This window comes from Lontra canadensis, unplaced genomic scaffold (assembly GCF_010015895.1).
Source record: "Lontra canadensis isolate GAN:19392208 unplaced genomic scaffold, GSC_riverotter_1.0 scaffold66, whole genome shotgun sequence".
NCBI lineage: Eukaryota > Metazoa > Chordata > Mammalia > Carnivora > Mustelidae > Lontra > Lontra canadensis.
The window spans coordinates 7,518,508-7,539,025 of record NW_022631060.1 but is presented as its reverse complement, the minus strand read 5'-3'; the positions used below and the strand labels follow the sequence as shown (position 1 = coordinate 7,539,025).

At 57.4% G+C, this 20,518-nt stretch overlaps 1 protein-coding gene across 1 annotated transcript; it reads right to left on the bottom strand.

Annotated features, from left to right (window-relative positions):
• Positions 1–1,994: 1,994 nt before the first annotated feature.
• GAL (galanin and GMAP prepropeptide) lies at positions 1,995–7,891 on the bottom strand. Its single transcript, XM_032879076.1, has 6 exons — positions 7,866–7,891; positions 7,524–7,604; positions 6,784–6,838; positions 3,877–3,963; positions 3,426–3,503; positions 1,995–2,156 (listed from the first exon to the last, which is right to left on the bottom strand). The coding sequence occupies exons 2-6, from the start codon at positions 7,602–7,604 to the stop codon at positions 2,077–2,079; spliced, it is 381 nt and encodes a 126-aa protein (XP_032734967.1). The 5' UTR covers positions 7,866–7,891; the 3' UTR covers positions 1,995–2,076.
• Between the last annotated feature and the right edge of the window lie 12,627 nt (positions 7,892–20,518).

The window sequence follows — 20,518 nt, the reverse complement described above, 5'->3', positions numbered from 1 at the left end:
GCTTTTTGGTTCCAGGAGTTTTTATTGTTGTTGTTATTAGGGGTTTTTTGGTTTGTTTGTTTTTTTAAGATTTTATTTATCTATTTGACAGACAGAGAGGCAGAGAAGCAGGCAGAGGGCCAGGAAAGCAGGCTCCCTGCCGGGCAGAGAGCCCAATGCAGGACTTGATCCCAGGACCCTTAGATCATGACCCGAGCCAAAGGTAGAGGCTTTAACCCACTGAGCCACCCAGGCGCCCTGTTGTTATTGTTGATTTTCTGTTTCCTTACAGACAGTCATGTCATTTGCAAACAAAGACAGTTTTATTTCTTCCTTCCCAATCCATATGCCTTTTCTTTCCTTGTCTTCTGGCATTAGCTAGGACTTCAGCTACAAGGCCCCCAAGGACGAGGGAGGACATCCTTGCTTTGTTCCTGATCTTAGCAGGAAAGCTTTTGTTTTTGTATTATTAAGTATGATGTTAGCTGTAGGGTTTTTTGGTAGATGTTCCATTTCAAGCTGAGGAAGCTGCCCTCTACCCCTGGTTTGCTGAAAATTACCATCAATGTTAGATTTTGCCAGATGCTTTCTCTGGATACAGAAAGAGCTGAGTAGATACACTGATATGATCATGTGATTTTTCCTCTTTAGCCTGTTGATGTGATGATTACATTAAATGATTTTTGAATGTTGAACCAGACTTGCATACCTGGGTTAAATTCCACTTGGTCATGGTGTGTAATTTTTTTTATATGCTATTGGATTTGATTTGCTAATATTTCATGTCTATGTTTATGAGAGATATTGGTCTGTGATTTTCTTATAATGTCTCTGGTTTTGGTATTAGGATAATGCTAGCCTCCTAGAATGAGTTAGTATGTTTCCCCTGCTTCTGTCTTTGGGAAGGGATTGTAGAGTTGGAATAATGTTTTCCTTAAATATTTGGTAGAATTCACTTGTGGACATATCAGAGCCCTAAAATATATTTTAATAGCTTAAAAAACTAAACTTTTCATTTTGAGATAATTGTAGATTCACAGGTACTTGTAATCAATGATACAGGGGGAGGCTGCGTACCCTTCATCCAGTTCCCCCTAACGGTAACATCTTGCGAAACTTTAGTACAATATCATGACCAGGATCCTGACATTGATATGGTCAAGATGCAGAACATTTCTATCACTTCGAGGAACCCCGAGCCACACCCATCGTCCTCCTTTCCCTACCCCTTTCTAGCCCTTGGGAGCCACTGTCCTAGTCTCCATTTCTACACTTCTGTCATTTCTGGAATGCTGTATAAATGGATTCATATGTAACTTTCTAGGATTTTGTTCACTCAGAAGAATTCTCTGGCCATTCATCTGGGTTGGTGCACGTCTCAGGAGTCTGGCACTCTTTCTTGCTGGGTGGTAGGTGTGTGGCGAGGATGCATGGCCGCTTAGCCATTCCCCCACCGAAGGGCATCTGGCTGTTTCCAGTTTTTTGCTGTTATAAAGCTTCTGTGAACATTCGTGTGTAGGATGTTGCGTGAAGGTGCGTTTTCATTCATCTGGGTTAGATGCCCAGGAGTATAATTGCTGGGTTGAATGGTAGCTACGTGTTTCATTTTTAAAGAAACTGCCACTCAAACGCCGCCACGACGGGGGGAGTCAGTCACCAACACAAGCAAAACAGAGATCACACCCAAAGACCCAGAGAGGAAACAGGCCCGTGGCTGCGTCTGACTCACTGAGGACTGAGTTATGCCCGCAGATGGCATCTGGGACCTGCTCTGCAGGATGGGATGCGGGTTGAAGGCTTCCGTCTGCTGCACATGATTATAATCAAGCCGCATCTGCTGACTCGCACTGGGGACAGTGGGGACAGACAGACACATGGAAGGAAAGGACAACCGAAAGCCGTTGCTATTTTTTTATTCTGCTGCTCAAAAGAATGACCGAAAGGGGGAGAAATTCTTAACAACAAAACCCTAACGACACAGCATCAGAGCAGAGGGGACAGTCAGGGTTACTCTACGTAAGTTGGCACAAGATTTCCCATCGGGTCCAAGTTTGACCACAGGCGCCAGGGCACAGAGGAGCCCGGCCGAGAGCGTCGTCAGGGCTGCTCTGCAGAGACCGCGGGCGGCAGGTCGGGGAGGTCGGGCAGGTCGGGCAGGTCCTCCAGGGCTCCGGCCTCTGCAGCAGAGGAATGCAATTAGCAGAGCCCTGACATCTGCACCAGGGATGGTGACAGCCCCTGGCACACACGCCGGAGCCCCCGAGCTCACACCCCTGAGGGTCTCCCGGAGGATCAGCCCCGAAATGAGAGCAACCCTTCCTGTGTCTCAGTCCTGATGACTCAAGTCTCCCACTTACGACGCGTTTGAAGCTACCGGAAGTATAATTCCTGCTTGAGAAATAGAAATCGGGATCTCCGAGTGAAGTTCCATATTACAAAGTTGAAAACAGAGCAAACCAAAGAGCAAGAACCGGGAGAGTCGATCTGCCCCTCGCGGGGAAAGGTCCACAGCAGATTTCCCCGGCAGAGAGCTCGCCGCAGGCTCGGCAGGGCTCCGACCCAGTGAACCTGAGTGTGGGTTTTGAGATCTCTCAGTCCTGCACAGTCTCCGTCCCCACGGATGGCTCCAAGGAAGAAGCCACAGGCCTCTGGCCTCCTGCCTCCCAACCACCCTCAGCTTCTTTCACCAAGGCGGCAGGTCCAGCCAGCAAAGCGCAGGGATCAAAACCGAACCCAGGAATTCGTCTCGGCTCTGCCAAACTCACACAAAAATTGTAAAGTGCAAAACTTGTCGAACAGATGTCTCTCCTGGAGAATCCCAGCGCCCCTCCCCCACTCTCCCCTGTCCCCATCTCCCCATGCTCCGTTCCCAGGGCACTGCGGCCTCCGTCCCGACCTCTCTCCGTTGCCCAGATGACAAGCACTGGGCAGAGGTATGGGGTGGAAAAGGGCCGCGGGAGGCCTCGCCGTCTACGTGTCCACGGAAGACACCAGGTCTAGGATAGAGGCTGTTAGGACAGGCGTGCGGCCCGCTCTCCAGGAAGGCTCCGGCAACCCGCCTGTAAGGCGAGTCAGCGGACCATGCTTTTGAGTCACGATGTACACGTGTAGTCACGGCCTACCGGGAACCGTGGCCCGAAAACGTCCAGCACTTGTTACCCTGCCGGGAGGAATGGCTCCAGCGGAGGGAGAGGGATGGAGGCCCTCTCTCTCCCCGGTACCCCTGCGGCTCTGAGGACCCCTTCCAGGGCCAGTGCTGGGGCCCGCCGCACCCCCCGCCCCTCGGCTGCTCTCCCGCCCAGCAGTGGCGACTGGGGGAATGGGAGTGGAGGGCTGGTTACTTCCCAGGAGAATCCAGAGAATTCTACGGAATCCTTCTTTGACAGGCTTTTTAGGTGGGCAGGGTTCTAAGAAGTGGAATTTAAAATTGGTAACATTTCACGTACCTTTGAGACGCAAGAAAGTCAGAAACTCTATTATCGTGCGCATGGCAGCATTCTCGGCCGGCGACCCGGCAAAGCCTCCTAGGAAACAGAATCGGCGTCTGTCGCCTGCCGCACTGCGCTCTGGGTCTCTCAGCCTCATCGGCGGTGGCCTGGGCATCCGGAAGCCAGGGGACTGTCCAGGACCCCTCCCCAGGGCCCTGCTTAGCACAGCAGGGTGTGTGAGGGGATGTCTGGTCAAGACCAGACTCTTCTGAGGCCTTGAGCCTAGTGACTCTGCCTCTGTGGCCACCCTGGGCCCCGACGCTGAGCCTTGGGCTTGTCCTCCCAGCAGATGGCGGATGTGGCTGGGCCAGGCTCAGGCCAGGATGCGGGAGGTGTGCAGGAGCCTGATACCCCACCACCGTGTGTGCCCTGGAGGTGACGGGCAGTGAGGTGACCCATTCGCGCTCACCTGGCCTTGTCTCGTCTTCAGGAGGGAGTTCCCGCTTGCCGGCGAGGCCGGGCTTCTCGTGAAGCGATCTGTGGTTGTCGATGGCATCTGTTTGCAAATGGAACGAGAGGAAAGCTGACTGTCTGTCCTCCTCACTACCAGTACACCCTCCCCTCTCCCAAAGAGAAACACCCCGGCTGGTGATAATCAGAGCACACGCACGACTGGACTGTGAGAATAATAATAATTATTATATTATTAGTATCATAAGAATAAGAATAAGAATTTCACCACAGGGAAACCAGAGAAGCAGAAAGATTGTTCTCTGTGGAACCACGAACTCGTGTCAGGGCCAGAGGCGTGGATCCCCCACAGCTGCTGGGCCTCTGCCAGAGGAAGGAGGCGAGCGAGAGGGAGCACAGCAAGCGAGAGGGAGGATGGCGCTCATCAGAGCTGCCCAGGCCCCGGGGAGTGTGGGCGGGTGCAGCGCGGGGAGTGTCATGGAGGTCCCAGTGGTGCTGGCATCTGAGCGGGGCCTCTCACGGAGACCAGAGGGGGTGGGGTCCTGTGTCCCCGCAAACACGGCCACTGAGGAATGAAGTTCGGACTAATCAGACTTATTCTTCCAAGACCCCTCTGGCAGCCGTGTGGGAGGTGGCCTGGAGCCAGCCAGAGAGACCAAGACAGCGGGACAGAGGAGGACAGGAAGGGAGGCAAGCAGGGGGATAAGTGCGTGTGCACCTACCTGCGCATGCGTGTGCTCGTGCGTGTGTCAGCTGGTGTGAAAGGAGGGCATCGTGACTGCTAGCCGAGCGGTCCCTCGAGAAACCCAGCCTGAGGCCCTAACCCAGTGGCCTGGCAGGGAGAGAAGCGGCCAATTTGGGGTGTTTGGGGGATGAAGCAGATGAGGCCACAAGGATGGGGTCAGGGTGGCTCGGGGCTTGTGGCCGCTCGCCTGGGGGACTGGCATCTGCAAGGCTAAGTCAAAGAACACTGACTCCCTCTCCCCAGAGCCAGAGTTCAGGGGGACGCATGGCCCTCGGGGAGAACCGCGGTCCTTGCCATGGCTCGAGTACGGTCACACTCCCGCAGCCACCGTCGGACCACGTCCCGCACCGACGGACCCCGGCACCTCATAAAGCGCGCCCACGACCTCGTCTACATGTACAGCCTCTGCTGATCCAGCCTGACAGACGGGCAGCTGAGATAAACAAGAGCTTGTTTTCTAACTCAGGATTCCTGTCTTCCCCAGGACTGTGTCTTCTGTATTCCCAAGTCATAGAAGTGTCTCTGCTAAAGGTTCCTTCTTTCTTTGGGGTCAGAAGCAGAGACAAGACGCCATCCGAGGGACAGAGCTCAGGGTTCCAAGGCTTCGGGAAAATATGTGCCTTTGGAGCCCATCTGTCCCTCCTGCAGGCGAGGACACTCCACTCACAGTGACAGCACTGTGTGGGGACCCACCTTGCCTTTGACCTGAGACCAGAGCACCCAGACGCCCTGCTGGTGGGAATGGAATATTCCCTACGCGTTTGCCTCCTTTTCCGGTGCAGAAGGTGGGAGATATATGGGGGGGGGGGTCTGTTTTGTTTCGTTTTAGGGTGGATGACTGTCCCCAAACCAACGACGCCTGCAAGTTTGAAAGCTACGAGTGTGAAAGCGATTGAAAGGGAAAGTAAAAGGTGCCCCTTACCCCCCGGCGCCCTCCTTTAGGATAATTAAAATCTGCAGGTGCCAGGACAGATCAAGCACGAGCAAGAAGCAGAGTGCCGGCAAGGAGCATGGCGGGGGGGGCATCCACACACCGCCCACGGGGCCCCAGACCTGTCCCCTTCAGGGCCTGGGCCACCTGGAGGCGTAACCTGTCTGCACACCGTCTCCCTATTTCCTGCTGCCTCCTGCCCTTACTAAGAATTGCAGCTGGTCACGCCGCCGCCCTGGGGATCGCTCGGCCCACAGGGTTCTCCGCATCGTGAAAGCCCTAAAGTCACACTGTGTCCAGACAGTGTCAAAACAAGGACAGGGCGCCGAGTCCCAGTCCACCCCCAGGCTGGCAAGGTCTGGGAACTGACAGCAGCGGTGAAACCCCACACTCCGGTTCTGCACGCCGGCACACTCACGCGTGCACACGCACGCACCCCCATCCCGGCTACACTTCCCAGCTGGTAGATTCATGGCACAGAGGTAAGGCCCAGGGTGGTCTGGGACCCCGATGGACTATGACAAGTCAACGACAGTGTCCTCCCATTCCACACCGCCGAGATCTGAACTTCTGAAGCAGAGAAAGTGCTAATGAGGCTGACGGTGGGACTCTGGAAACATCCCAGGACTTGGGTCATCTGACCCGTGTCCACATAAGGCCCTGGTGAGGGGTGTGGGCTCCTCCTGACGCTCCGTGGGGTCAGATGCAAGGCCCTGCCCCTAGCCCCGGACCCAGACTCAGTCATGCCCAGTGGGACTGTCCCATGTTCGTCACCTGACCCCACAGATCCACGTCCCGCAGACCTTTCCCTCTCACCACTCTCCCCTCTACCCTAGGCATTTGGGTCCTGCTCTCTGCCACACAGATACCTGAGCAAGAAGGAGCAAGGCTAGGAGGAACAGATGGCGGGGGGGTGGGGTAGAGGACCCAGGAATTTGCCCATTTGCTGCGAGTGAGGAGTAAGGGCTCGGAGGAGGCTGGGGGCAGGGCACAGGAAAGGGCGCCACGGACAGATGTGGCAAGGATTTGAATCCACTGATCCCCAACCTACATGGAAATCCATCCTGCCTGAGTCTCATGGTGCCCCCCCATCGCCCTTGACCTGACTAAACCCGGACTATCAGTGTGTCTGCGTGGGGACTGGCGGCACAGACGTCATAAGAGCGGGATTCGCACAAACGCTCAGCATGATGAGCAGGGCCGGCTCTGAGGGCCCGTGTGTCACTCACGTGGACCGAGAAGGTAGCCGGCACTGTTCAGGGTCCAGCCTCTCTTCTCCTTCACCTTAAAAGGGAGAAAAGGGTCATTTCCCTTGGCTCCAAGAAGCTTCAAAGGCCGCCTCTGCACAGCCCACCCCGGGGGTCTGGGAAGCTGCTGCCCAGCTCAGATCCTCACAGAATTTACATCAGAGATTTTTAATTCTCTTGTCACATACCGGGCCAGTGACGTAAACCCTGAGAGCAAGATGGACGGGACAGGAGGCTCACCAGGCTTTCCAGGCATGACACGGGCTTTTGCATGCCCGGGGCCCACTTGAATTTCAGCTTTGCCCCCAAATAAGCTGTATTCCACAGGAAAACAGGACTGCTTGCTTTCCCAAAGAATTCACTCTAGAGCTCAACCCCCAAACACGTGGGGCGCCCACTTGCTTCTGAGCCCTGGTGAGGACGCTGGCGTTGAGGGCACCGGTGGGTACCGCGGCTCCCTCCCGGGGTCACTGACCCGCTGCGGATGGAATGAAACGGGACTTGCCGGTAACGCGTCTGGTTTTCCTGGTTTAGATCCGGAGCTGGTCATGCGCTGGCAGAGGGGCCAGGCCAGGAGGATCCGGGAGCGTCTGAGCGCGACCCCCGCCCGGGGCTGCCGGACCCTGGCCCCCCGCGCCCCGCGCACCCGCGTTCGCGCCCCCCCTCCGCCCGTCCGCGTCTGTGCGACTCCCCCTTAGCGGGGACACGCGCCGCGCACTCACCGGTGACCCGAGCCCGGGGGAGGCCGAAAGGGCCGCGGCGAGGAGCAGCCCGGCGAGCAGGAGGGCGCCGCCGCCGGACATCTGCGGGGGAAGGCGGAGCGGCCGTGGGGCGGCGGCATCGTCCCGGGGACGCGCTCGGGCGGGGGCTCGGACGCCGGCGCTGCCCGGGGCGGGAGCAGCGGCAGGGGCCGGGGCGACGCCGACCGAGCGCCGTGCGACGCCCCCCGCAACCGAGCCGGGACCGGGTGAGGGACCCCCGAGAACGCCCAGGGGCGGGCGAGGCGCGGAGCGGCGGGAGGAAGGCGTCCGCCGCCCGCTGAGGGCCCCCGGGGCGCGCCGTACCTTGAGCGGCGGCGGGGGTCGCGGGGCGGCGGGGTCCCGAGGTGGCGGCGGGTCCGGGCGTCCGGTCGGGTCCGTCGGGTCTGGCCGGGCCGGGGCGCTCACCGCATGGCGCGGCCGCAGGACCACGGGGAGGAAGCGAGGCGGCGGGGCTCCCTCGACGTGTCCGCGGCCCGGAGCTGCCGCCGCTATTTATGCGGATCGGCGCGGAGCGCGCGCCGCGTCACCGTCCCCGGGCTCAGCGCCCGCCCCCCGCGCCCCCGCCGAGCAGGGCCCCGAGGCCGGCGGGAGGGACCGTAGCGCGGCTCCGGCGGGGGCGGCTGCGCGGTGGTCGTGAGCACCCGTGGAGGTGCGGGGGCGGCGGAGAGACCCCAAACCCCGCAGGGGAGCCTCCCGGCACCCCTGCAGATAGCCCCCCACCACCCCACAGAGAGCGGCTGTCACCCCTCAGAACCCCCATCACCGCTGCAGAGTGCTCGTCACCCCTGTAGAGAATTCTCATCACCCCTGCAGGTAGGGCCCGCGCCCCCATCACCCCGCTGATGGCCTCCATCACCCATACACTGAATAGGGAGCCCCCATCAGCCCACACAGGGAAATGCCAAAAGCTGTGTGTGTGTGGGGGGGGGGTCTCAATGGCCCAAGTCATTACTAAGTCAGTGAAGCCCACGCCCATCACCCCCAACCCAGGTCCTAGCGGGGGAGAGGCCCCCACCCACACTGCATTCTCTTGTTGCAAAAGCTGAGAGCAGGGTCCTCCCCTGCCACACCTCCCTGGAGCATGAGCCCACAGTCCAAAGTGGCCCCCTGGGGTGGTCCTGGAGCAGGGGAGGGGTGGGCTATGGAGCAGGGTCCCCCTGCTCACAGGTGCACCCTGGCAGGAGCGTGGGTCCAGCCTCAGAAGCCATTCATGGCAGGAAGGCAGGAGGCCTCGCCTCCCTGCCTCCAGGGCCCAGTGGCCTGCCCTGTTTTGCCAAGAAGGGGCAAACCAGCCAGGGCCGTTGGGCTGTCTCCTGGGGGGCTGATTGACTTCCAGCCTGGGAATGGTGGGTGTCCCCCTCCCCGACATCCCACAGGTACTGCCATCTCAGAAAGAGTCCCTGGCGATGTTCCCCGTGTCTCCCTGGTCCTGGACACAGAGCTGTTTTGAGCCGGGTGCGGTAGTGGTGGAGCCCTTGGTGGGGGCGTGTGTGGTCTGGAGAACCCAGAGGGAGACAAGCCCCAGCTCCTAGAGGCAGCCGAGGGACGGGCAGGCGGCAGAGCAGCCGGAGGAGACTGTCCTGTGGCAGGGGGCACAGAAAGCACGCAGGAGCCAGGACCTTCTAGGCATAGTCCGTGAATCTTTCCTTAGCTTGGGTCAGGCCCAGACTGTCCTTTCCCCTGCTCACAGACATCAAGGGACGTACACACGAGAGAGGAACCTCCAGGCTCCCAAGGAAGGATGACACCATCTGCTGAAAACCAGCCGGAGCTCCTCCCGCCACCTGGCAGGACATCACTGGCCACTGAAATCCTTGGCAGTGGCCGACCCAGGGGGCACCCTGCCTGTAGGTGCCTGGAGGCCCCAGTTATTTACCAGGAAGCCTCAACCCTCTCCCCACCCACCAAGCTGGACATTAGGTTGGTTGACGTCACTGGGGACTCTGGAGTGAACAACACACAGGACAGATGACCGTGATGATCCCACCCGGTGGGTGTCCTACTTTTAGTCTGAGAACCTTCCTACACACAGCAGGAGGGCCATTTGCCTCTGCCTGGACGGGGAAGGACGCAGGGGCGTTGGAGGACTGGGTTCAAGGCCAGCTGGCTGGGAAGGAAGGAACAGGGCCCTAACCTGGGGTGCTCAGTGCCCGCCCTGGTTGACCGGAGGGCGAGGAGGGGTGCTGTCTCGGAGACCTGACTTGGTGAGGGGTCTCCTGACAGACTCCTGGCTGTGATGGGGGTCCTAGGGGGGTCTCAAGGGCACACTTGACTTCCTGTCCCTCCTATTTCAGCAGACTGGGGTGAGAGGAGATTAAGGGGCAGGAGGCCTGACCCGGGGAGGGGCGAGGGGGTGCTGGCTGTCGCCCTGGCTGCTTGCGTCAGTGGTCGTCTCACACCCTTGTGCACCCTGTGCCCTCGGAAGTTGAGGGCTTTGGGGAGTGGGCATGTGCCAGGCCACGGGTGTCCCTGGGTACCTGAGAAGTGCCACCACCTTCGGACGACTACTGGAGAGACTCCTTTCCTTCTGGAATGCTCCCTCTGCTTCGGAGGAGCACGTCCCTGCACATGGTACATCTTGGCTGATTCCCGCCTTCCCGCATCTTCCTTTGGTGACGAGAGCTCGAGGGCCCTTCTGTTCTCAACTTGCTTTGTCTGTCTGAAGAAGCAGAAATTATAAACCAAAGTCCTGGGCACTAATTAAAAAACAGACCCCAAGCCCATCCCCCTGTGGGCTGGCAGGCGAGGTCTGTTTGGTTCAGCTTCCCACTGCTTTCCTTTGGGTTGGTGTGCTCTTTTTGTCCCTTTTTAACTTAATTTTTAAAAAGATTTTATTTATCTATTTGACAGAGAAAGAGTGAGAGAGAGAAAGAGAGAGAGAGGACAAGCAGGGGGAGCAGCAGGCAGAGGGAGAGGAAGGAAAGCAGGCTCCCGCTGAGCCGGAAGCCTGACGGGGGACTCGATCCCAGGACCCTGGGGTCCTGACCTGAGCTAAAGGCAGACGATTAACCCACTGAGCCACCCAGGCACCCCACTGCTTTTACTTTAAAAGAAACTTTACAGTAGTTTTTCTGACAAGAAGGCCCTTATTAATAAGACATTTTGCCTCTAAGTCATCGTTCTCGCAACTCCCCGGCATGCGACTCATACGTCTGCCCAGACCCTAAAGGAAATGTGGCCACAGGCGAATTGGGGACCAAAACACCCCGGCCAGAGAGCCAGCACTCAGGTCGCAAAGTGGGGAGAAGGCGGCCCTGCAGGCACGTGCGACACCCATGTCACCCTTGTGAAGCCATGTGCCCGGGGGGCCGTCAGACTGTATATCCACGTAACAGCTCCCGGGCCTTCCTGGAGGCGGAAGCCTGGGGCTGCAGGGGTGCAGGGCAGCCCGGGGATGCAGCGGGGATGCCGGGCCCCCACCCAAGGGGGTGCCGTCCCTATCATTGATTGAGAACACGAACATTCAAAAAAAAAAAATCTGTCCTTCAGCCACTCTTCCCGGATCTCTTGGAAAACTCATCAGGGACGTAAGCAGGCTTCACCAATGGCTCATTTGGAGACGTGAGCTCAGAACAAATGAGCTTCCTCGAAGCTGGTCAGGACTTTCACCAGAGGGCCCTTGGGAGGACACCCCTCTGTCGCTGCTCCTCCCTTACCCCTCCCGGGGGAGGGGATTCTGTCCCCATCTTGGCAGGGGGCCGGTGACCCTGGCCCGGGAGACCTCAGTGCGCCCAGGGAGGCTGCGGGCGGAGCAGGGCCATGGCGTAAAGATGCTGTGACTTCCCGAGGCCGGTGGATGCGTTCAGACGGAGACACAGCACCCCTGGGAGGACAGGTGCCTGCTCGCCGGCACAGGTTGTGCTGGAACCCACAGCCAGCGATGTAATGGGCTCCGTGTGCTCAGCAGTGACCCAGTGGGAGTCATTGTCAACCTGTCATCTTGAGGACGGCCCAGTGTGTGGTAGACAAAATGGATCACCATTAGCGTAATGGAAATCCAGCCGAAAGCATAATTTTATCCCTGCCTTGTCAGCTGGCCCATCTTCCCCCAGAAAGCCTGCTCACCACCACCACCAAAAACCGGCCCAAGTCTGACAAGCAAAAAGAGCAAGGGTCCAGAAAAACCTTGGCCATGGCCTGCACCGGAGCCCCGCTTGCACCCCCAGGAAGGGAAGCTGCCTACCCGAGGGCCCGGCCTGCCCTCCTGGAGATCACAGTCCAGTGGAGACCCACACGCAAAACAGTCCTATATGCGACCACCTCGTTATTGTGAGAGGGAAGAGGTCTGTGGGCTCAGGGAGCCTGACCTGACAGGCTGGCAGGACTGTCCGGGGAGGGCCCAGCCCATTCCAGGTGGAGGGGGCACCGGGGTCAGCCCACATTCAGGTCCTTTTCCCTCGGTCCTTCCGTTGCCTGGAATGTGGACGCAAGGGCTAAAGTCAAGCAGCCGTTCTGTGCCATGAGGTGATGACCTTGGACAGCAGCGAGGCTGGAGGAGCACAGGTCCTCGGGCCACCATCCTTCATGCCCACTGCACAACAAGGAGAAATGAACTTCTCTCCTATTTAAGCCAACGTTATTTGGGGGTTTTCTCTTATAGGCAGCTGGAATGACTCCTCACTAATTCAGTGTCTTACACGAAGCAGTCAACAGATGTTTGATGAATGAATTAATGAATGCAAACCAACGAAGAGCTGTGCGCCCTCCAGTGCTGGTAGGAAGCAAACACTGGCAAGAGGGACTCCTGAAAAGGACAGGCTTGGAAGACAAGATGACAAAAGGACACAGGGTCACCACCTACAGACACCACCACAACCTTGCCACTTCCCTAAACATCCTGCTGGCTGGAGGCGCCCAACTGTGACGGAGGGCGTGACGTGGTCTCTGGGCGTGGGGGATGCCGGTGCCTGACAGAAAGTGGGGTTCTGTGGCCACAGGGAAGAGGGCAGGGGTTAGTGATTAGCAGGCTCTGCCTTGAGCGGGTCCAAGACAGGTGTTTCCATGATGGCACATGTTTGCAAAATTCGAAACAAGCTAAGAGCACAATTAGTCCAGAACTTTCCATGTCACCTTCCCGTGCTGTGGTTGCCCTGACACAAAGTGGTGTTGGGAGGCTGTCGGGACATCTGGGAGCTCTTAGGGCAAGCTGGATCGGGGATGCAATTCTTTGGGGTTCGGCAGGGTGACTCTGTCGGGCTCACGGGGAGGACACTACAGTGTGCACTCGGGGTGCTGCAGGCGGTCCTGGGGGGAATGGCTTCCAGGAACGCCCCCGCCCACAGGCTCCCTCCACTAGCATCGAGACTGCCAAGCCCGGGCCACTGGCAGGATGCAGACTGAAGCTTTGAGGGATCAGCTGACACTGCCCACGGGGGCCTTGGGGACCACCGGGCCTCCACTAAGTCCACAACCACACACCAGTCGCACCCCACCCCCATCCACGCCCAAACACACCCATGAGACGCGAAGTCGGGGGGGGGTCTGGATGGTCCCACGTCACTCAAGTCCTAGGATCTTTGGCTGGAGCCACCCTTGGCTCCCCACACGGAGACTTCCTCTCCCCTAATCCCTCCCCCCAGCATCTTCTGTCCTCCACCGCCCCTCCTGCGGCCGGTTCCGCCACTACCCTGGGCGCGCAGGCCCTTGCTCCCCTGGCTGGTCCCCCCTCTCCAGGTTTGGGGGCACCCACCCGGCCTCATCCACCTCGTGGCTCGTCCACGGCCAGTCCATCTGGGGAGATTCTGGTATCCAGGACGTAGCTGCTGGTCAGAGGCTCAGCTCTGAGAATCCATCTGGGCCCTGGGGTGACTCACTCCCTTGGGTGCTCGCCCTGGAGGAAGGGGAGAGCTGGTTTTCTGCCCTCGGGGGGCTGGAGCCTGGTGACTCAGCCCCAGGCAGCTGCACCTGTTTCCTGGTCCCTCGGCCCCCGGGCAGCACCCCCAGGGCCATGGGGAGCCCATCTGGCTCACAGGACGGGGATGCCGAGGGAGACGGCAGGCAGCTGGGGGCCAAAGGGGAGGGACGGCCTCAGAAGCGAGGAGGCATTTCCACCTGGGGGCCTGAGCTATGCGGACAAGCAGCCTCGGGACCCAAAATACTTTAAGAGACTTCAAAACGATAAGTATTTTTAAAACCTTAGTTGTAATCCACCTACAAAAAGAGACGCAAATGAGTGTCCAGCCGGCTGAGGGTCGGCCCAAACCCACAGCATCACAGCCCCCAGCTGAGGGGGGGACAAGACCAGGTGCCCGGCCGCCCAGCCCCTGCTGCCGCCACCCGCCACCCTCCTCCCCGGGGTACCCCGCCAGACTCCTAGCGGCAGGGACTCCCTGGGCCTGCTTTCAGCTGGATGACCGTGGACTCAGTGGGCTCTACCTCTCCCCCCCGCCCGTCTGTGGGAACTTGCCCTGTGCTGCTCTGTGTCCCGGAAAACCCCAGATCAGGGGCATGAGCCAGCCGCTGCCCTGAGCCGGTCAGGGGTGACAGAGTCCAGTTGGTGGCCAGCTCATAGGTGGATAGGAGTCCACTTGGTCGCTTAAAAGGCACTGGGCACTGAGAGTCACTATCGATGTATGTCCTTGGGAGAGAGGGGCCATCGGCAACAGTCACCTCCCTCACCGCCTTCATCCAGTCGTTCAGGGATGGATGACGCCCTCCCCGAGGGAGAGTCCCTGCCGCAGGCGGGGTCAGCTGCCCCCACCCTAGGTAGGCTCGCTGGACAAAGTGGTTTGAGGCTGGGGTGCTGGGGACACTTCCAGTCACCTGGTGGCAGCCAGGTTCAAATCCAATCTCAACATTTGCGAGCCGGGTGGCTCTGACTCTGTCACCAGCCGTCCCGGTGCCCCCGGTCCCTCACCTGTAACCATTTTGCTTTCTTTTTTTTAAAAGAGAAAGCAAAATGAAATTTCGCGATGTTAATTTTTTTCAGAACGCTGGCCAGCCCGACAAGAGGGAGCCGTTTGCTGCCGTTGCTGGGAAAAGCTGGCAGCCCGAGGGCGAGGTGCTGGGCGGGCTGGTTCCTTCTGAGAGCCGAGAGAGGAGATCGGCCCGTTTGCCTGGTCTGCACATATCGTGCCACCGTGATGCATGACCTTGTCGGTCTGTCTTCTTTCACCGACAGAATGTTTGTAAGTTTCCTCCACGGGGTAGCAGGTGTCAGTGTCCCCGGCTTTTCACAGCCAAGTGTTATCTCATCTTATGGCGAGACCACATTTTCATCCACTCGTCAGTGGATGGACGTTGGGTCATTCCCACCTTTTTGGCAATTGCCAGCAATGCAGCCGTGAACACTGGTGGGTCGTACGGTAATTCATTATTGAAGTTTTTTGAGGAAGTTTGAGTGTTTGATATTTTATTCATCGTGGGTGTTTTGATGCTTACTTTGTGTTTAAGTTTTGCGTGGAAATATGTATCCCAGGGCGCCTGGGGGACTCAGTGGGTTAAGCCTCTGCCTTCGGCTCAGGTCATGATCCCAGGGTCCTGGGATCGAGGCCCGCATCGGGCTCTCTGCTCAGCGGGGAGCCTGCTTCCCCCTCTCTCTGCCTGCCTCTCTGCCTACTTGTGATCTCTGTCAAGTAAATAAATAAAATCTTTAAAAATATATATATATATATCTTGACTGTTGTGTTAGTGGTGTCCCTGCCATTTTGTACCCACGGCTCGCCTGTACCCACTCGCTTGCCTTGTCCCCGTGCTGGTCCTGCAGGGTGGGGGCAGATGGGGGAAGAGGGTGGACAGAGGCCATTTACGGGAGGCAAACCCACCTCCATGATTTTGCAAGTCCTGCTTCCTTGGTCTAGGACGTGGGTCCTGCTGAGAGTGAACAACCGTCCCACTTTGCATGACCTTAAAGGGCTTCTGGGGAGTCCTGGGCAAAGGGGGACCAGTGGCCACCCGATCCCCACCATTTCTCTGCTTCCTCTCCCTCCTTGCAAATCTGGATTAGCTGGCCGGGATTCTGTGCGTCTTCCATCACTCCCCCTCTCCCCCTTACTGGTTCCCGCCACACCAAGCCCCCTGGATTCTGTACTTGGGCCCCTCATTGACTCAGGTGTGACCAACAGATACAAACACAGGACCCACAGTTGATCTTGAATTTTAGATGAGCAATGAATATATTTTGTATGTAAGCCAGTCCTATGCACTATGTGGGACATGTTATGCTAGAAAGTTACTTGCTGTTGTCTGAAATTCAAATTTTACCAGTCCTTCAGAACGGAGACCCTCGGTCACCGAGACGAGCTGTTCAAGACTGACAGCTCCCTCGTTTCCACTGACAAGTAGTTTGGGGTCAAGTTTGGCTCTGAGGAAAACAAAAAGGCCTCTGTGAATTCTCTATTTTTTAAAAAAGAAGACATAGATCGGGTAGGATAGCAGGCATGAACGGTAATTAAGAGGAAATCAGGTTGACAGGTCCTTCGTGGGAAGAGCTTTCCTCCCCTGCAATGCCCTGAAAATGGAACAGATCATGAGCATGGGGAAAAAATTAAATTCTGAAGCCCTGTTATTATATTTCAAGAGTCAGGCTGACTTACCAAAGGAAGGACATTGCCAATTACCGTCACCAGGGCCATCGTTTTCCGGGGAGCACAGCTGTCCTGCCAGGTGCCCAGAGAGCAGTCCCCCTGCCTGACAGCTGACCCCCCCCCAGCCTGCTGGCGGCATTGCCAGGAAGACCACGGACTGCTGGCTTGGGGGTGAGGGCGGGGAGGGGGTGGCTGTGATCTTCCCGGGAAACGACTCTCGGGAGCAGTTGTAGAACCTGCCCCAGGCTTTTGCTGCCCACTGGTCCCAGCCAAGTCCCACCAAGAGCCTATCCATGGAGTCCAGCCAAGCCCTTCATCCCAGCCTCCCAGCGGCCCCCGTTTCAGGTACTCACGACCGTGTACCAAACTGCCTCCAAAGCTCGGGTTGAAAACATTCATCTGGTCGCTGCCTTGCGGTCGGGGCAGGATCTGGCGGGAACAGCTCATTTCTGATGCGAACAGCACCACCTAGTGGCTTCCCCGGGGCTGCGCACCCACGGTTGGAGCCCGGAGCCCTGCCACGTGGCTACTTGGGCTCCCTGACAGTGTGGCAGCTGAGCTCCCAGAGGCAGGAGAGGCCTGGACCTTCTGCCGAATCCCAGGGGTCAGAGAAGTCACAGCATCGGCCCAGATGCAAGAGTGGGGAGGGACACAGACCGCTGCTCCGTGGGCCAAGGGTCCGCGTGTCTACGGTTGGTCCCAGTGCACTGCCCGCCGCCACGTGTGCCCTTCCCTGTCCCGGCCGCTCTGTGGCCGCCACTGGGAGCTTCGATCCGAACACACCTCTTTCCTTCTGGGGCACCTAATGGCCCTTTCCTGACTGAGGAGTCAGGTTCAAACATTCTGTCCTGCACCTGAGGGTCTCCCACGTCTGACCTGTCCCCATCTTTGCATCCGTCCCCAAACATCTGGTCCACACACCTGAGTCAGATGTTTTCCAGGATTACGTTGTCCTTTGTTCTGGAAACCTGACATTTTAGACACACAGGATACTTTCTTGCTGGGCTCAGCTCCTTAAGGCTAGCAGTGCTGGGCCGTAAGAACCAAGTTCTGTTTTCAGGTTGGTCAAAAATATCCTCCCAGCCTCTCCCCCACCCCCAGCCAGCTCTCCTTCGGTGTATGTTCGGGAAATGACATGCCGGTGTTTGTGGGTTTCCCCCACTCTAGTTTTGTTTGTCTGTTTTTAGTTCTCGGCCTACGCACAGTCTGAACGCACACACGGAAAGAGGACTGTGTATTTGTGAGCAAAAACGAAAGGAAACACTGTCTACGTTGGTCTGTCGTCTGCCATTTGTCCCCCATCCGGAGGACCTGGGGCGTTTCGCAGTGAGCGGAGGGCAACTCGTCCATCCCTCGCTCTGGCTGTGTCGGGAGGATCCTGCCCGTCCCCAGTGGACGGCATCCGTCTCGGTTCTAGTCCGAGTGAGGCTGCCCAGCATCCTGGCCCGTGGTCGCCACACACCCCTGCGGAATTCGCAGAAGATTCTCAGGAGTGGAGTGGCAGGGTCCACGGGTGAGCGCCCTTGGCATTTTGATAGATTTTGCTAAAATACCCTCCTCCGGGCTGCACCATTCTGCTCGTGCTCCCGCCCAGTTTCCCTGGAGGAGTGCGGTCAAGCCAGTGCCAGGCGAGAGGTCGTAACTCAGGACACGCGTGGGGTGCGCTTGCTTTCTTGCTTGCTTTCTTTCCTTCCTTCCTTCTTAAAGATTTTCTTTTATTTAAAGATTTATTTACTTATTGGAGAGAGAGAGCAGGAGGAGGGGCAGACGGAGAGGAAGAGAATCTCACGCAGCCTCCCGCTGAGTGCAGAATCCACACGGGGCTCGATCCCACGACCCTGAGATCACGACCTGAGCCGAAACCAAGAGTCGGGCGCTTAATCGACTGTGCCACCCAGGCACCCCTTCAAACATTTTGAAATAATCTCTGCCCTCAATGTGGGGCTCGATCCCAGGACCCCAGATCGAGAGTCTCATGCTCCAACCGAGGCAGCCGGGCGCCCCGTGCGTTCCTTCATTGTGAGCGAGGAAGGGTGTCTTCTGCACTCGTACGGGCCATTCCCACTCTGCTCCGTTTCTGCTCTGTTCCTGTCCTTTGCCCGCCTGTTTCCCTCTTATTTTAATGCTGGTATTTTCCTCCCTCGGGAAATTCTTTCTGTAGGAGGAAGGGGAGTCAGGCCCATACTGTGAGTGACAAATGTTTTCTGTTTTCCAGCTGTCTTTGGACTCTGCTGATGGAAGCTTCCTTTTGTCTGTTTTGCATGCAGAGACTTGTTTTTCTTCCATGTGGTAGAATTTATCAATCTGTCATGACTTTCGGATTCTGAATCCATTAGAAAGTCCTTTCTTGCCCCAGGGATGTTAAGGAAACTCCGTGTTTTCCTTTAAAAACGTTTTGTGCTTTCTTTTTTTATAGTTTACTGTATCTAATAGTGGCCTCGCTCTTTCTGAGAAGGTCAGATTATCCCGATGATCTGAGATGCACCTGCCTCATCCACTGGCTCTCTGTGTGTACCTGGGCTTTTTTCTAGACTCTCAGTTCTGTGCTACAGGCTGGCCGGCTGCTCATGGACCAGTAACCGCACTCTTATTATTGAGGCTAATAATATGTTTTTCAAAGTTTTGTATTATGGAAAATTTCCAAATATTGCAAAAAGCAGTGCATGAGTTTCCCATGGCTGCTGTCCACGCCCTGAGACTGAGCTGTTTACCACAGAGGGACAGTCCCACGGTTCCGGAGGCTGGGGCTCTGGAGGCCAGTGGTCGGCAGGGCTGGGTCCTTCTGGAGGCCCTAGGGGAGGATCAGTTGCTCGCCTTTTCCAGCCCCTACAGGCGTGCCTTCTGTGTGTCACTTGTACCTCTGCTTCCGTGGCCACACTTCCTGCCTCCGTCTTGCAGGACCCTTGTGCTGTCCAGGCCCACCTGGACATGCCAGGACCATCTCTCCCTTCAGGGTCCGTGACTGTATCATATCAGCAAAGTCCGTCTGGCCAGGCGACATGGCGTATTCCTGGGTTGGGGCATTAGGCCCTTGGGCATCTTTGGAGGCCACTCTACCCAGCCACGGCAAAGAAAACTGTCCAATGAGCCCCTAAGTCCCCAACACCCAACTTCCATCACTGTCCACGCCCAGGCCCTCTGCCCCTCGCCCCTCCCCATCAAGACATTCTGAAGAACATTTTGAAGAGAATTCCAGACATCGTGTCATTTTATCTCTAACTTCTGTAGATGCTCTAAAAATTTCGGTAAGGCAAGGACTCTAGCTCTGAGCACAGCCGCAACGCCGTCGTGCACCGTTAAGTCTTCTGCAAACTGCCCGAAGTTCTGCTCATTGGTCCTCTCCCTTTAGGGTTTTCACAGTTTTTTTGTTCATATAAACTTTTAACTTAGCTTTTCTAGGAGAAAACCTTTTGGTATTTTACTGGGATTTTGCACACACGTAAGTTAATTCAGGCACGTGGCCGACGTCTTCGTGACACGGATCCTGACGCTCTGGGTCGTGGCGGGAACTTCCCTGGGGACTTGCACGTTCTGCCCACACGGTTTTTACCCATTTCTTGCTGCGTGTAATCCCGATTGTTCCACTTCCTCTGCTCCATTCGTGACGGGGTCTTCTCCCGTTAACCTCTCTATCTGGTTGTTTAAAGGCGTGAAGTTTTATGGTTTTACACAGTAATAAGTACCGCATCCCCCGCTGAGTGGCATTTGGTTTTGCCCTGGTTTATGTGGTGGGTTGCGTTTGTTTTCATCTGTTGGTTCAGGGAAGGAACCATTCTTTGCCTTGAGGCCCCGGGGGCTGAGATGCCCTTACCTGTAAGTGCAGAAACGCCCAGGGCTTTCCCTGGGTCTCTTCCCGTGGTCCCTCGTGTGCCATCTGTTTAGGAATCACCACGCAAGCTCCCGAATTTGCGAGTGTATCTGGACTGTCACATGGTGCACCTTCAGCGAACCCCCCCGTCATCCCCAACCCCCCAACACACAAGTACAGGGCTGATCCCATGGAGCCACGTGGGCAGGGCAGGGGTGACATGTCACACTCTCAGCCCTGAGCAGGTCAGAGGGCTGGTGTGGGTCAAGGCATGGCAAGGGGACCCAGGCTTGCTCCCAACTCCCTTTGACCCCACTCCCATCGGACTGGTGCTGCTGGACTCCTCCGGATGCCTGGCAAGGTGACACTACCCCCAGTGCAGCATGTGACCTCTTCAGGCTCAGCACCTGCTATGGGAGAAAGCTGACAGTGTCAGCAGTCACATAGATCAGGGCCACTGAGGGTGGAACAGGAGGGACCGCGCAGCCAGGCCTGGGAGGACGGGCCCCGGGCGTGGCGGGGCCCCCGGAAGCCCCCAGCCCCAGCCGGCTCCGGAGCACCCATCCGGTCCAAACGTGGCGAGATTCATGGGACCGGGGGTTGTTACACTCACCTCGCTGTTA

Bases quoted from the DNA above. Each gene is read 5' to 3' on its own strand.
- GAL (XM_032879076.1), bottom strand. From the start codon at position 7,604: ATGTCCGGCGGCGGCGCCCTCCTGCTCGCCGGGCTGCTCCTCGCCGCG. The intron at 3,964-6,783 runs GTGAGTGACACA...ATTTGCAAACAG, and splicing joins CGGCTACCTTCTCGGTCCAC to ATGCCATCGACAACCACAGA. The intron at 3,504-3,876 runs GTGAGCGCGAAT...TCTGTTTCCTAG, and splicing joins TGAAGACGAGACAAGGCCAG to GAGGCTTTGCCGGGTCGCCG.